This window comes from Vitis vinifera, chromosome 2 (genome assembly GCF_030704535.1).
Source record: "Vitis vinifera cultivar Pinot Noir 40024 chromosome 2, ASM3070453v1".
Taxonomy (NCBI): domain Eukaryota; kingdom Viridiplantae; phylum Streptophyta; class Magnoliopsida; order Vitales; family Vitaceae; genus Vitis; species Vitis vinifera.
In genome coordinates, this window is record NC_081806.1 from 359068 (window position 1) to 375102 (window position 16035).

The 16035-nt window shown below is 34.3% G+C and overlaps 1 protein-coding gene across 1 annotated transcript; it reads left to right on the forward strand.

Annotated features, from left to right (window-relative positions):
* Positions 1-1379: 1379 nt before the first annotated feature.
* Positions 1380-9078, forward strand: LOC100265531 (protein SGT1 homolog). The gene is made up of 10 exons (XM_019225987.2): positions 1380-1600; positions 1839-1908; positions 2983-3107; positions 5664-5727; positions 6461-6557; positions 6761-6826; positions 7357-7462; positions 7761-7837; positions 8028-8100; positions 8862-9078. Coding segments are annotated over exons 1-10 (840 nt in total). The 5' UTR covers positions 1380-1440; the 3' UTR covers positions 8864-9078.
* Positions 9079-16035: the final 6957 nt, after the last annotated feature.

Consider the following 16035-nt stretch of genomic DNA (forward strand, 5'->3'; position numbering starts at 1 on the left):
CCAAGCTTGGATGGAATTTTTTTTGGCTTTAGACCATTGATTCCACTATTACTGGTAAGCAATAATGGAAAATTTTAATCAACCAATCCATCTTCTAGGTGTTCAATGTTAATTCAATCAACATATATAAAAGACATGAGAATCTTTAGTTTAAAAAAATTAGGGAAAATAGGGAAGAAAAATAAAAGTAAAAGGAAATATAAATTTAAGAAATTAAATTAATAAATTATTTTTATATGTTACTTCAAACTCATTTAACTTATTTTATTTTTTATATAAAAATTAAATAATTTGAAAATAGATAAGTTTCCAATTAATTTTAATTATATTTCTTACCAAATATTTGTTTAATTTTCTATTTCTTTTCCCTCATTAACATAATCATCACCAAGTTTGTGGTGGTATTTCATTAGTATAACATTTAAAAATATTGATGATTTTTAGATACTATATAACACCTCATTTTAACGGATAAAAGTCTAGTATTGAATAGTATAAAAAAATGTACTATCAATTACAATGTGTCATAAGTGTATTTTGACATCATTCCGATTGTATTACTTTATACCTAACATCTCATTACTTTGTGCTTTATCTTTCACCCTGCACTTTAAAAACTTAGATTTAAGATTTGATATTATGCCAAATTAGCATCATAATTTTTTCCAATCTTAGTTTAAAAGAATTTAGATTATATAACTATATATAAAACAATTCTCCTCTTCTATCATAGATTCATAATCATTTCAAAATTTATATCTTAATTATTGGTGTAATATTTACATGTAGCTAGAAGATGGTTTAGCCCACCTATAATACCTTGTAGTAATGATTTGAATATTATGTTTTATGCACGATACTTACAGTTTGTTAGACCGTTTGACCATTTTTAACATGTACTTATTTAGAGAATTTGGACTATTAGATCTTGGAGCTCCAAGGTTAGCGTTGTTCCACCGCTTATAAAAAGGTAAGAAAAATATTATAATTTTTTTTGTTTGATTAGTTGGTTGGTTATAAAAAAGTTGAGAAACAGAATCACATTATTCAAGAATACATTTTTTTATACTTTCATAAAGAAATTCAGAGTGAATTTTATTTTATTTTATTTTATTTTACACTTTCAAATTTAGAAAACGATTTCCTCACGTTGCGGATATAATACAATTTTTTTTTCTTTTTCTTTTATTAAAAAAAAAAGGTGGGGGTGGGGGGATTCCTGGAGGGATGATGATGAGAAGGTATGTGTTGCATGAATCTAGCCAACTGAAATACAAATAATATTTAACCGACCCCGGGGCCATCGCACTCCACTGGCACCAAAACGCACACTATAAATACCACTCCCACTCCCACTCCCACTCCCACTTCCACTTCCCCTGCCCGCCTTCCACTCTTAATTCAAATACAATTCTCTAGAACTTTCTTTCTGCTCTGTCAATGGCGGTCGAACTTGAGCGCAAGGCAGGTGTTGCTTTCATCGATGAGGACTACAAACTCGCCGTCGATCTCTTCTCCAAGGCCCTTAAGATCAGACCTAACAATGCCGAACTCCTCGCCAGCAGAGCTCAGGCGAACATCATGCTCCATGATTATCTTGGTACTCTTTCGATTTCTACATGAAAATGATGCATTGATTTTGATGTTCGTTTGTTATTCAGTTTCTGTCATTCCTTTTCTATTTCTACTTCATGATAGCTGAGGAGCAGCTGATGTTGACGTTTGCGAGCTTCGTGTACACGCACACGTTTTTCGTTGTTTGTTGTTTGTAATCCGTGAAAATCATAGCGATTGTTGTGTGATGAAATAGGATTTTGATTTTATTTTCTTTTGGGCAGAGGCTGTCGGCGATGCAATCAAGGCGATTCAGTTGGATCCTTCAATGGCGAAGGCGTATCTGCGGAAAGGGTGAATAAACTATAGTTACTGTGATGTTTTTCGGTTTTGTGCTTTATGTTCGGCACCACCGAATCACTGATCAATTTAATTTGTGATATAGTGTTTGGTATTTCACGTAGTTATCTGGTATATAAATCAAACTTTAGCCATTTAGCCATGGATCTAGTTTTGAGCCTGATCCATCAGGAGTTGATTAAGCCAGCTTGAGTTGTTCATGCAATTATAGGACCTTTTCCTGTCATCACTTTCTTTTTAACGGAAAGTCTTTATTATATGAAATATCTAATGTTTACACTAAGCAACAAACTATGGAGAGGTTTATGATGTGTGCTTATTTTTCAGAAGAAGGATTTCCTTCGCTAATTTCCATATATTACTGACAGAAATGGTTCGAACTGATTTTGTAATTTCTGATGAAATAAAAAATATGCAATAGCCAATCATTATAACTTCCCTTAAACAAAGCATTGCTGTTTCTCAAGGGAGCTTAGAAAGAAGAGTAGGCTCGAAATAATTGGATAGTAACATGTGTGCATATAACACATGCACATATGTACGTGTGTATTTTATGTGCATGTAATATATGTGTTTCCTTCGGAGTCTAAATTCTCCTTTTTGGGAGGCATCTCATTTGGGGACACCAGGGGAGACAATTCATTCTTCAATTGTTAATTTACAAGGAAAAATGAAATTCACTGGTGTAGTATCACAACTATCTTCATTTCCATCTGTTTTGGTTCTTTTGTGCTCACTTGCTATTGTGTGCAATGTTTCCATAATTTAGTTTATGATGTCATTTGTTTTTGTTATAATTAATATGGCATAAGATTGTGGATTGTTTATTGGGAAGCCTTATCTTACAAATCCTTCCTTGCTTTACACATTACATTACTTAATGTTTTACAATGTGGAGATGTCAATTAGTTCTCTTATGGTAGCATAAATTTGCCTTTTGCTCTATATCTTGTGTTTGAAGCGGTTAATTATCCTTTAAATCATAAATGCATTACAAAAATAATGAAGTGTTCCACCTTTTAATAATTCTTTTAATAAATTAAATTGTTGACTTTTACATTTCTTCAGCATTGCTTGTTTTAAGCTTGAAGAATATCAAACTGCCAAGGTCGCCCTTGAAAAAGGTGTTCGATTTGCACAAAATGATCCAAGGTTTGCCAAGTTGATTAAAGAATGTAACGATTGTATTGCCGGTATGCACTTGCCTTATTTCACATAATCATTGGAAGTGAGCTTGCATTATTATACCTTGTCTTTCTTGATAGATTCTGACTAAGGCTGTTAAAATCTGAGATCATATGGTGGCGCGTTTTATGAGTTATTAATGTTGAATTTCATATGAGAATCTTGATGTTTAGAGCTTTACTGCACTGGAAGAGCAATATGATATGAAATTGGGATGTATTTTCTTAAAAAGTTGGAAAAGAGTACTGATTATAGTGCCGTCCTCCCCAAGCATGCACACACGAATGAGCTTTACAAAGTGTACTTAGCTCATCTTGGTTTTTGGTTTAAAATAACAAAGACTCCCAAAGCTACAGGAAAGTTGGAGCTATTGAACTGAACGCTTAACAAGAATAACTCCAAAATGGGACTGTGATAGCTAGGCGACATTCTAGAGACCAAGTAAACCATGAACAGCATGTCATATGGGCCCCATATCTTGGGATTCCAGCTCCCTACTAGGCTGCAACTCTTGTTTCTCATAAAACCAGATTCCACTAACCTCATATGTAAAAGCATGTCATGTTAACATACACCTACAAAAAATTTTATGTTAGGCTACTGACCTAATGTCCTACCTGAAATGGCAAGAAATCCAATTGAATTCAGATTACATTCAAACAAAAGTTTATGAGCTTTGTGATTTCAACTCTAGAAAATAAATAGTTATTAATCTCTCTCTCTCTCTTGTGCATTAGAAAAAAGGAAAGAGGAGAAAAGGAATGAGTGATATTCCATGACCTTAGCATACTGCCTTTATTGTTTATAGAGAACATATAACGCATGATACAAGATGGTTAAAATCCAAACACTAACTGAGAATCAGAGTTAGAGATTGTTGTGGATTGGTTTAGAGGAATTTATAATTGATAGAAAAGGATTTTGGCATAAAAGGAGGCTGCATTTGAATTTTTTTTAGGATTCTGGCAATGAAGAGATTTGAAAACCCATGATTTAAAATCAATTTAGATGCTTGAATGAGTATATAAGCTCCAAAGAATTAGTCATATGAGATGGTGATAGTGACAGTGGTGAACACTGTTGGAATCACTTTGGGTGGCAGCAATGACAGTGTGGGTGCTGGTGGTGGCAGTGCTGGTGTCATGAGGTTAAAATAGTGATGGTGTGGTTGAACAGGCTTCAAAATGACACCTATTTATGGGGAAATTAAGGAAAGAAATTTCACATTTTCTGTAGAAATTGGAGCTTCATTCATGTGGCAAACTATGAGTTGTGTTTCATAAGGATCTGGCATCCTCCTGCAGACTCCTCTTTAAAGTCCTTGTCTAGTTTAAAGACAGTTTTAACGATTTACTTTTATCTATCCAACTCCCGACAACAAATGGATATATGCCCTGTTTGACTCAATCTTCCTAATATTATGAACTTCGCTGAATCTGAGTCTTTCTGCTCCATCTTTCTCTATTCACTTTTTTCTTTATATTAGATGCATCCTTCTGGCCTTAAAATGTGGGACACGGAGAATAAAAGAAGAGTAAATATAGATATACTATGAACTCCATTCATTTTGGGTAAGTTTGCATATCAGTGTAATGGCTTACTCTGTGCAGCACATTTTGTACCCTTTTTAACAATGTTTTTGACAGAAAATTCTAGTTATCAGCCTTTCTTTTCTCTTTGAATTTTTTCGTCATCACAAATGGGGAGATAATTTAGAATGTTCTTCGAAAGTTCGTCATCTCAAGTGTTGTATTTTGTCTATGGGAGTGAAAAATTAGTCGATCATCGGATTTCACACTATATGTTGACTTTGGAGCTATGACATAGACCATTTAAATTAGCCAGCTCGGAGTTGGTTCATCCTAGAAGTATATGTGACATGATGATCATTTCTTTTAGATATTTGAGGAGCACCACCAACAAAGATAAAGTCATATGGCAAATCACCTATCACACAGTGATCTACTTTGTGTGGTGGGAAAGAAATGTAAGGATTTTTTAGGACAAGTGGAGGACTTCAGAGATGTGGGATTTAATTCATTTTTATTCCTAACTCTTTCTAGGCCTCTTTGTACCACAACCTTTAAAGGCATTCCTCTCAATGTTGTTCTACTTGACTGGTATTTTGTATGTTGATCAAAAGGGTTTGAATAGGAAGGAGAGGAGCATTAGTCTTGGTTTCTTTTTGAAGGAGATGTGTTAATCCCCATGGAGTGATGTTTTGTTTTATATTGTAGAACCTCATGTGGTACTATCCTAATGTATAGGTCTCCTTTGTACATTGGAGGAGGTTCAATCATATATCTTTTTTGGTTTTGTGCAAATTTGGGGTTACTCATCCTTTATATGGATCCTTTATCCAGATCAGGGTATAATTTGTTTCTAATAAAAAAAGAAAAGGAATGTTGTTTTAAATGTTTCTATGTTCACAACACCTTTTGCTTATCATTTTTAATTTTTTTCAAATGTTAATAAGAGATTGAAAGATTTTGTTACTTCAGAATTTATTTGAGTCTATGACATGTTTATGATTTAGATATTGATGGATTTGGGTGCTCTTGCAGTGGAAAATGCTAGTATAACTGTTGGACGTGGTGCATCCACAGCATTAGCAAAACCAAAATACAGGTTGTTGCTACCTTCCATTTTTAGTGTGTAGCCCACAACCTCTATTCCTGATGAGACAATTAGCCTCTAAAATATATTTTGAATAGTTTCCATTTTAAAGCCAATAGAAGCCACACTTATTTTGTATTAAGAATTATTGTAAATGATAATGAAATATTGAAATCATGTTTTGCAAGTGTGCGGACACTGCACTCATGGAAAATTATTTTTCCAATTATGATGGATTTCCACAAATTCTAGAAGTAAGGATTTTGTTACATGTTTAAATTTTAGGAATCTCTTATTGGTACATGTCCTTAAATATTTAAATGGAAGGCTAAATAACTCATGCTTAGGTTACATTTTTAATTATTGTTAAGGATATAGTTGCGCAGACTGCCTCTGGCCTTGCCATTACTACTCCAGTGGACTGCTTCCTTTACTTCCACTGCACCACTGCTCCTGCCCACTGTTACCTTCATTTAAACTATCACTATCATTGCTTCTTTCCACACACTACCACCACAATCACTGATGTTACCATTGTTACCACCACCACCGCTGCAGCCATCGAACTATCACCAATGCCTCATTTTCTGTCACTACCACTACCACCATTCATGCTTTTATAATAATGAATGTATTAGAGAGAATACTTACATGCTAGCTTATCTTTACACAATAGCATTGACGAAGTTACGTTTTTGAACTACTGTCTCAGCTGTATGGTTTGCTGACAATAAATATTTAACAGGCATGAATACTACCAGAAGCCTGAGGAAGTGGTTGTGACAATATTTGCAAAGGGTATACCAGAAAATAACGTGGTCGTTCACTTTGCTGTACAGACAGTATGCATATCTTCTGGACAGTTCCCTTTCCACAATATGTAAAAATTGAAAAAGAAAAAGGAAAAAAAAGTTGTTTTTATTAACCTTCTGAAACTTCTCATTGTTATTCATATATTTACTTCATTTCAAATGTTAGTTGGATCTGCAATTCTCCTTAAAAGGGTATGGGGGCTAATAAGCTATGATGTACTTGTATCTTGCAGTTAAGTGTTGCCATTGAAGTTCCTGGTCTGACTCCATATTATCTTCATCTTCGATTATTTGGAAAGGTATTTTCATGGGAGCTTCACTTAAACTTTCAGCTGTCCATATAATCAATTTCTGCGCCTTACTTCAAATGTTCAGCTATCCTCATTTTCAAACTTCTACTGCTTTTGTAAACATAGTTTCTTCATCTACCTCCATCCCTATCTGCTCTGTGCCTTGCATCTCAGCAAATTTTCTCCATAGAACACTAGGGCTTTAGCCCAAAAATGTAGAATCTTTGTATATATACAAGTTTTCATTTCGAACTTTATAATTCTTGACTTGCCCATCATTTTCATTATTTCAGCTTGTCTATAGGGATATATGATATCAATCTGAGCACCACCTTTTTGTTTGCCTTCAATTGGGTTGCCTTTTATTTATTTATATATCCATCCATCTGATCTACAACCACCCTTCGTGATGGTAGGAATCTTGCTTTTGCCGTTGTAGACCAAAAGTAAAATCCCGAGAAAGCATATAATGCTTACCATAATTCTGATTTTGGTTTCCAAGTAATTTTGCTTTTGGTGTTTGGCTGCACGGAGAACAGATCATACCTGATAACAGCAGATATGCAGTAATGTCCACCAAAGTGGAGATCCGCCTTGCCAAAGCTGAGGCCCTGAACTGGCCATCTCTTGAAATTAGCGACAAAGGTACAGATCCCAAAAAGCTTCAAATGCCATCTGGTAGGCAAACATGCTTCTATATATGTATGCTTCAGTTTTCATTTTATATGGTGCTATTGATCACAAGCTTATCAGTTTGGTGCTATCTTTAATGAGTGAATACCATTGCGGTTTGTACTTGCTGGCCACACATCAAGTCCCTTTGTTATGGATTGGACAATTGGCTTGTATATATGATTTCATTATCAAGCAAAAGAAGAAGAGATTGCAGTTGTGTTTTTTCCTATTGATAGTTTGCCTTCCAATTATGATTTTGGAGCTGTAGATCAGAGGCCTACCAATCCATCTTCAAAAGCAAAAGTGATAGATTGGGATAAGTTGCAGGCCCAAATTGAGGAGGAGGTTATTCATCAACCCAGCAGCTTTATATTTTTTAGATTTTGTGTACTACAGATATCTTGAAAAAACAGGAAAAAAAAAAAAAAGGGAACTTCCCTTAATTTCACGAACTTACATTGTCTGCATTTTCTCCCTTTGAAGTCCTTCTTTGTTCAATCAAGCAGTTGATTTGTGATGGTCTGTTGAAATTCAGGAAAAAGAAGAGGAGTTGAAAGATGATGCAACTAGAAATGCAGACACTCAGAGGACTATGAACAAAAAAACTTGTGAGCCTCATCTGTCTCCTTATCCTTAACAACAATGCATTATTCTTAGTTATATGTGCATAGTTATGTTGTTTGCTAGTTTTTAGATTTTAAGTAACATTCCTGCTGTCATCTTTTCTGTTAATACCAACCAAAGTTTTTAAAGACGAGGTGTTTTTGTGTTCGTGAGGCGAGGCGTAAGCTTTTTGAGTCTCACATTGTATAATTAATTAATATTTTAAAATATATAAAATAAAATAGCATAAATAAAAACATGAAAACAATTCATTAGAATCATAAAAAAAGCATACTAGTTCCCTACTTTCACAAAAAACCATAACAAAATCATAAAATAGATTCTAGATTCAACTATACTAATAGCTTCAAACTTTAACAAAAAACCATAACTAAGTCATGAAATAGAAAATAGAGTCAACCATAATAATAGTTCTAAACTTTTACAAAAAATTCATAACTAAGTCATGAAATAACAACTAGAGTAAATTGTTTCAACTTAAATCCTCATCCCCAAGGTCATCATCATCCTCATCCAATGTATCAATATTAGGAAAATGTCCACTATCATGTATCCCCATTTCATATAAATCTTCATCTTCATCAATTGGTGTCAAATTCAATTCTTTCTCTTTGCCTCCACTTGTACCTAGCATAAAGTATTAATTAGGAGTAAATATTATAATTTTTTTTTATTAAATTTAATCAAATTTATGACTTCAATTTTTGAGTACTTACTTGGTACTTCATTATGTTTCCTTTTGTAGGAATGTGAAGAAACCATGTGATCCGATGATGCTTGAGTCTCTTGGGAGTTGGATGACACAACTCTAATAGCATTAACATTGAATAACTCATTATCTTGAAGCCAACAAAGATGAAGGGGGAGGAGGGGATCTTTTTTCTCCGCAATCCATTCATCATCCAAATCAATCTCCTCTACCAAAATTGGATCAACATTTTGTTTCCTTTGCAAACTTCGCTCTCTCAATCTAGTGTTGTACCTTACATACACTAGAGCATTCAACCTTTGATGTTCAAGTCTTTTTTTTTTTTTTGTATGGATCTACAAATAATAAAAGAAACAAATTTATGTGTTAAAATGAAATAAAGTTCTTTAACATTGAAATAGAAATATATGTATAAAAATTTAGAAAAATAGAAGTATTACCGATTCAAATGTGCTCCAATTTCTTTCACATCCCGAAGCACTACAAGTAAGGCTAAGGACTCGAATAGCAAACTTTTGCAACTCCGGTGTTGAACCCCCAAAACACATCCACCAACTTGTAGGACTTCTTAATGTTCGAGAATCAATTGCAATACAACTCCCAAATTCACTCATTGCTTGGTCATATGAGTCCAACGCAATTGAGGGTTAAAATAATAACCTGCTGCATGTAAAGGTCGATGAGGTTGCGGAGTCCATCTTGCATCAATTTTTTTCCAAATTGGGCCATATTTTCTCTCCACGCCATGACAATTAAATGCAATCTTCTCCATAGTTGAATCCATCAACTCATAAATATAACCCATGGTTGGTCTTTTCTTTAAATCAACCTCTCTCAAGACACTAACTAATGGAATAGTGGTCTTTATGCAAAAAGCAACATGAAGCCAAAATTTTGGATCAAACAACATTGTACTTCGAGTTTTCACACCTTCTACCTTTTTAGCTCATGTGTTTGAACACCATTTTTCTGAGGAGAACATTGCTATAAGAGCTTGCTTTTGTTTATAAAGACTTTGGAGAGTAAGAAATGCAGTAGCAAACTGTATAATTGTTGGACGAAGAAGTTCATGATTTTTTGTAAATGTTCTCATCAAGCTAAGAACCTAAGTATGCCTATATATAAATTTCACTACTTGCCTAGCTCGAGAAAGTGTAGTAGCATGAACATTTAACTTTCCAATATCCTCCAACATCAAATCAATACAATGAGCAGCACAAGAAGTCCACCACAATCTTCTTCTTTTTTTCATAAGCCTCATTCCAGCATTCACATAATTAGAGACATTATCAGTGATAACTTGCACAACATTCTCCTCTCCAATTTCTTCAACCACCTCATCAAGATATTTGAACATCAATTCCCCATTTTTTATTGTATCAGAAGCATCAATTGATTTCATAAACCAAGTGCCAGTAGGACTATTCACCAAAAAATTGATAAGACGCCTACTTTTCCATCTGTCCAACCATCTAACATAATTGAACATCCATATTGTTTCCAAGCTTTTTTGTGATCTTCCATAATGATACTTAGGTCATTCACATCTTCTTTAAGAATACATGTCCTCAATTCGTGCATGGATGGAGGCTTAAACCCGGGCCCAAAATTTGCAACAACATCTATCATAGGAAATCAATAAGGATCATTCACAGTGTTGAATGAGATACCTTTTGAATACATAAACCTACCAATTTTTTTACACACTTCCTTCATTTCTTCTTGCTTCCACTTTGAATTCAAAGTACTTTGTCTAGGTTGTGAAGTGGTAAATTTATCCATGGGTCCCCTAGGAATAGGTTCCCCACTCCCACTTACACTCCTACTCCCTAATGTCCCTATTGTTTTAAACAAGGCACTCTCATACATTGAAGTTGAACTCATACCAATTTCTTGGAGCAATTCATTTCTTTTTGTTTTTTGATCCTTAAAATTGTACAGTGCCTCTTTGCATTCCAATCTAGCATCTTCACTAACTTTGTTGCATGGTTTCATACCATGATGAGTTCTGGCTAAGTGATGTTTTAGTCTATTCACCCCTCTCATGCATCTTTGATTGCAAAATTTACATATTAAATATTGCTCCCCAAAAACTTCAATAACATACTTCCATACAAAATCTTTTCTTGAATTTTTCGAATCGGAGGAACTCATTCTAAAAAAAACCACCAATAATAATATTCAAATTTCCATATAACAATATAATTGACTTAAAAATAATAACAAGGCATAATTGAAATGAATTTTAAAATGAAATACAAAATTTAATTGGTTTAAATTTAAAAAACTAATATTTTTTTAAAGGAATTTAAAAATTATACACAAATTTTAATTGGAATTTAATAATGAAATAAAGAAAATTTAGGTGAAAATTAAAATTAAACCAGAAATAAAAAAATAAAAATTCAAAAATAATTATCTTTTATATAATTTTAATTATATTTGTTGGTTCATACTTTATTTTATTATAAACATTAAAAATCATTTTTAAAACTTTTTTTCCTTTCTGAATGATTTCCTAGAAGCAAACATATTAAAAATAACTAAAAAACTTCAAAAAAAAAATGTTATTAACAAAAGCTTCTCATCTTCCTTAGTCAAACTGTGAATTAAAATTAGAATATTTAAAAAATAAAAATGGATGAAGGTAGAAACAACTTATTGGTAGAGGGTTTGGTCAAAATTATTTAAATATATATATACATATATATAGTATGAAGAGGCAGAGTTGATTTAATAAAATAAAAAAATCAATGAAAAGTTGACTGTAAGAAAGATAAGCCTCTGTGTCGATTGCCGAGAGAGACGAAGAGTAAGAAACCATGGAAGAGGGAGAAAACCATGAGAGATGAAGCCGAGATAGGGAAAAATATGAAGAGATGAAGAGAGTGGAAAACATGGGAGACGAAGAAAGGGAGATTGTGAGTTTGCAACATACTTGGAGATAAACGAGATAGATCGCCACCAGAGAAAATGCACTGTTGTTGGTCACCACCTAAAGTTGAGCACTTCGTCGCCGCTTGAGGTAGGGTTTCGTTTTGAGTTTTTCTCCCAATTTGTGTTTGCCAAAGTTTTCAATCTGGACTCGGGTTTCAGGGATTACTTAGGGTTTTTTTTTTTTAATTTTTGTTCATGGCCACATCAGCTCCCACAAAGCGTACGCCTTCTTCTTGGAGCGTAAAAGGCGCGATCAAAGCGCGTCTCAGTCACGCCTAACTAGAAATGGCGTATGCCTTTCAGGAATCATATTTTATTTCTTACGCCTCAAGGCGTTTTCGCCCTGCCTCGCCCTGAGGCGCTTCAAGGCGTGCCCGAGAAACGCCTTTAAAAACTTTGATACCAACCAGCCATACTTTGAGCCTCTCCTGGTGGGTTGTGGAAACTTGAATTGCAGCCAGGCTCTGCCAAAGGACATTTTATTTTCTCTTATTTCTCCTATTATTTTCATTTTCTTATTTACATGGTCCATTCCATCAATATCTCTCGTGATGAACTGGACTTCCCATGAAATTTTGTTGTCATTCTCGATATTTCTCTAACCTGAGAAATTTTTGTTATTCTTCTCAATAAGAATCTCATGGTGATGTGGTTTAATGTTGTGCTCACATTAGTCAAATAAATAAGGAAAAGAGGTCTGCTTTCTTCCAGTTTTGTTTTTTTATGGGACAATCTTTAGTTTCTTTCCAAATACCATTCTTTCAATACATTCTTCATGTTAGAAAAGACTTTCAAAACTTTTTTCTAAAATGGTGCCTATTTCATAAGAGGAATCCCTTACGACAACACTGTCAATGGATTAGAGTGCAATGAATTCAAAGAAATGTGCTGGAAAGCAATCCTCTTGATGACACGGTGATTAAGAAAAGGGACCCATATCTTACATCTTGTTGATATTCAAAATCAGACTTTGCTCGTTTAATAAAAAGGAGAAAACTTCCCTAAAAACATGTTGTAAGAAAAAACACCCATAGCTTACATCTTGCTGATATTCAAAATCAAACTTTGCTCATTTAATAAAAAGAAGAAAACTTCCCTAAGAACATGTTGTAAGAAAAGGCACCCATATGTCACGGACTTGTTCTTTTCCTAAGCCCGTGCAATACTTAGACAAGTCTAAACACTTGATCTTGTTAAGTTAGCCTGACTCTCCCATGCTTAGCTCGCTAGGCTAAGATATTCACGACTTGGAAGCTTTAGAAGGCGTAGTAGGCAATTCTTAAATAATGGAAGCTTTTTTGCTTTCAAAGGAAGATAAACAATGCTTGGAAGCTCACTTGCTTGGTTAGGGAGTCATTTGGGTGGTGCCTTGGCCAAATGAGGGTCTCACCTATTTATAAGTACCAATGGAACTCTCTAGAACCTTGAAGGGTTCCTTACAAATCAAGAAGATTCTAAAATACCCTACACAATTCTATGTACAATCCTATGTACAAGAATATACAAGAGGTTCCTAGAATTCTCTAGAAAGTCTTGGACTCTTCCCATGCCTTCCACCATAGTGTAGAAATGTATGGACTTCTCTAGGCATCTCTAGAACCTTCCACACTCTTCCCACTAATGGCTAAGTGTAAATGGCTCCAAGAGTCTCCAAAAGCTTCCTAAGCTCTATATAAACCCATGGGGAGGCTCATTTGAAGCATCCTATGACACATAGCTTACATCTTGCTAATATTCAAAATCAAACTTTGCTCATTTAATAAAAAGAAGAAAACTTCCTAAAGAACATGTTGTGTTATGTTTGTCCAGCCCATGAGCCCATATATTAGGGTATTTTATATTTGGGTATTCCTTAAGCCCAAATATGGATATATATATATAGCATTAGGGTTTTGGTATTATGAGAGAAGGACATTTGATTGAGAAAAGAAAAGAATAACTGGGTTGTTTTTATGGGCACTGTTCTAGGGCTCAAGGGTGAAGTTGTAGGTTCCTTTCATCAATCTTTTGGAAAATTCCTGTAGTATGTTTTCTCCCTGATTTCTTTTTGTTCATGTTTCTTGAGGTGATGGATTCCCACCTTAAGTGAAAACTTAATTATTGTATCCTCATTTATTGAAGTGGAAGAAATTTTCTCTGTGGTTTTTTACCTCTATTCAAAGGGTTTTTCCACGTTATATTTGGTGTCCTATTTTGTGGTTGAATGTTCTTGATTACCATTCTTGATTCTTGTTAAGTTATTATTCTTGAAAGGTGGTTATTATTGTTGAGTGGTTGTTATTCTTATGGAGGAATTTTTTAACCTTAGTAGGTTAATATTCTAGATCTCTTCATTTATCTTCCCAACAAGTGGTAGCAGAGCTTGATTGTGGGAACTTTTGTTCTTGAAAGGGATGAAGATAGAAGGGAACTCAACCTCCATGATAAAACTTAACAATTCAAATTGGGTTATATAGAAGTCCATGATGGAAGATTTTCTCACCATTAAAGATTTGTCAGATACTTTTAACGGTGAACAAGCCAAACCCAAAGATATTTCTGATTTGGAATGGAATAAGATGAACAAAAAGGCAATTGCCTATATTAGGCAATGGATTGACACATCCTCACGTCACCATATGGCAAATGAAACAAATGCCCATAATCTTTGAAAGGAATTGGAATCCATGTTTAAACAAAAAACTATTGGGAATAAAATTTTCTTGTTAAAGAAGTTGGTGAACATGAAGTTAAAGGAATAAACACTAATGACAGATCACTTGAATGCTTTTCAAAGTATTATTAATCAGTTGGTTGCTATGAAAATGCTTATGGATGATGAGATGCAAGCATCTTTGTTGTTGTGTTCATTACCAAACAGTTAAGAAACTTTTGTTGTAACTATTAGAAACTCTGTTTCGAATGATGCATTGTCCATGGAGCTTGTGAAGGGAAATGTGTTCGATGAAGAGACAAGAAGGAAGGGTTATAACACAGAAAATGCACAGACCCTCATTACATAAAGTAGAAGAAGAAACAATAATAGAGGACAAAAAGGTCATGACAAGTTTGAGAGAAGGCCCCAATCCAAAGGTAAAATCAAATGTTTCCATTGTGGAAAAGAGGGGCATATGAAAAGGAATTGTCAAATTTGGAAAAGGGAATAGAATAGGCAGAATCAAGAAAAATAAGATGAAAAGAATACCATAGCCTCTATATCCAACAGTGATGAAGTTTTAGTGCTCTCAAATGAGTGTTTACATGTAGATGAGTAAGGAGTTGAGTGGATCATAGACACTACAGTCTTTTACCATGCTACTCCTCATTTGGAGTTGTTTTCTGATTATAAAGTTGGAGACTTTGGCACAGTTAAGATGGGAAACTCTAGTCACTCCAAGATTGTAGGGATGGGTGATGTTTACTTTGAAACCAATATGAGGTACAAGTTGACATTGAAAGATGTAAGGCATGTTCCAGATTTATGCCTTAATTTAATGTCAGGTTTTGTCTTAGACAAGTAAGGTTATGAAAATCAATTTGGCAAAGGCAAATGGAAACTCACTAAGGGCTCATTGGTTGTTACAAAAGGAGAAGTATGTTGCACTTTGTACAAGACCCAATGGAAAGTTTGTAATGATGAGTTACATGCTATAAAGTGCAATTCCTCGGAGTTGTGGCATAAAAGGTTGGGACATATGAGTGAGAAAGGACTGCAAGTTTTGGCAAGGAAGTCCTTAATTTCTTTGGCCAAAAATGAATCCTTGTCTTCTTGTGATCATTGTTTGGTTGGAAAACATCATAGGGTTTCCTTTAGTAGCAGATCTAAGAAGAAGTTAGAGAAGTTGGAGTTAGTATACTTTGATGTTTGTGGCCCCATGGATATGGAAACTCTTGAAGGAAACAGGTACTTTGTTACTTTCATTGATGATGCTACCAAGAAGGTATGGATTTATTTGCTCAAATTAAAGGATCAAGTCTTTCAACATTTTCTATAGTTTCATGCCATGATTGAGAGAGAGACGGGAACAAAATTGAAGCGTCTCAAGTCTGATAATGAAAATGAGTACACCTCAAGGGAGTTTGAAACTTACTGCACTAAGAATGATATAAGGCATGAGAAAACAGTTCTTGGCACTTCACATCATAATGGTGTGGCTGAAATGATGAATTGCACTATCATTGTCACACCCTGGGTTTTAGACTTAACAATTGATACTCAAATACAACATAAGTGCTTCCAAAATTTGGGGATATAAAAATTTAAATGATGAGTTCCTGCTTGATTTGTGCAAAA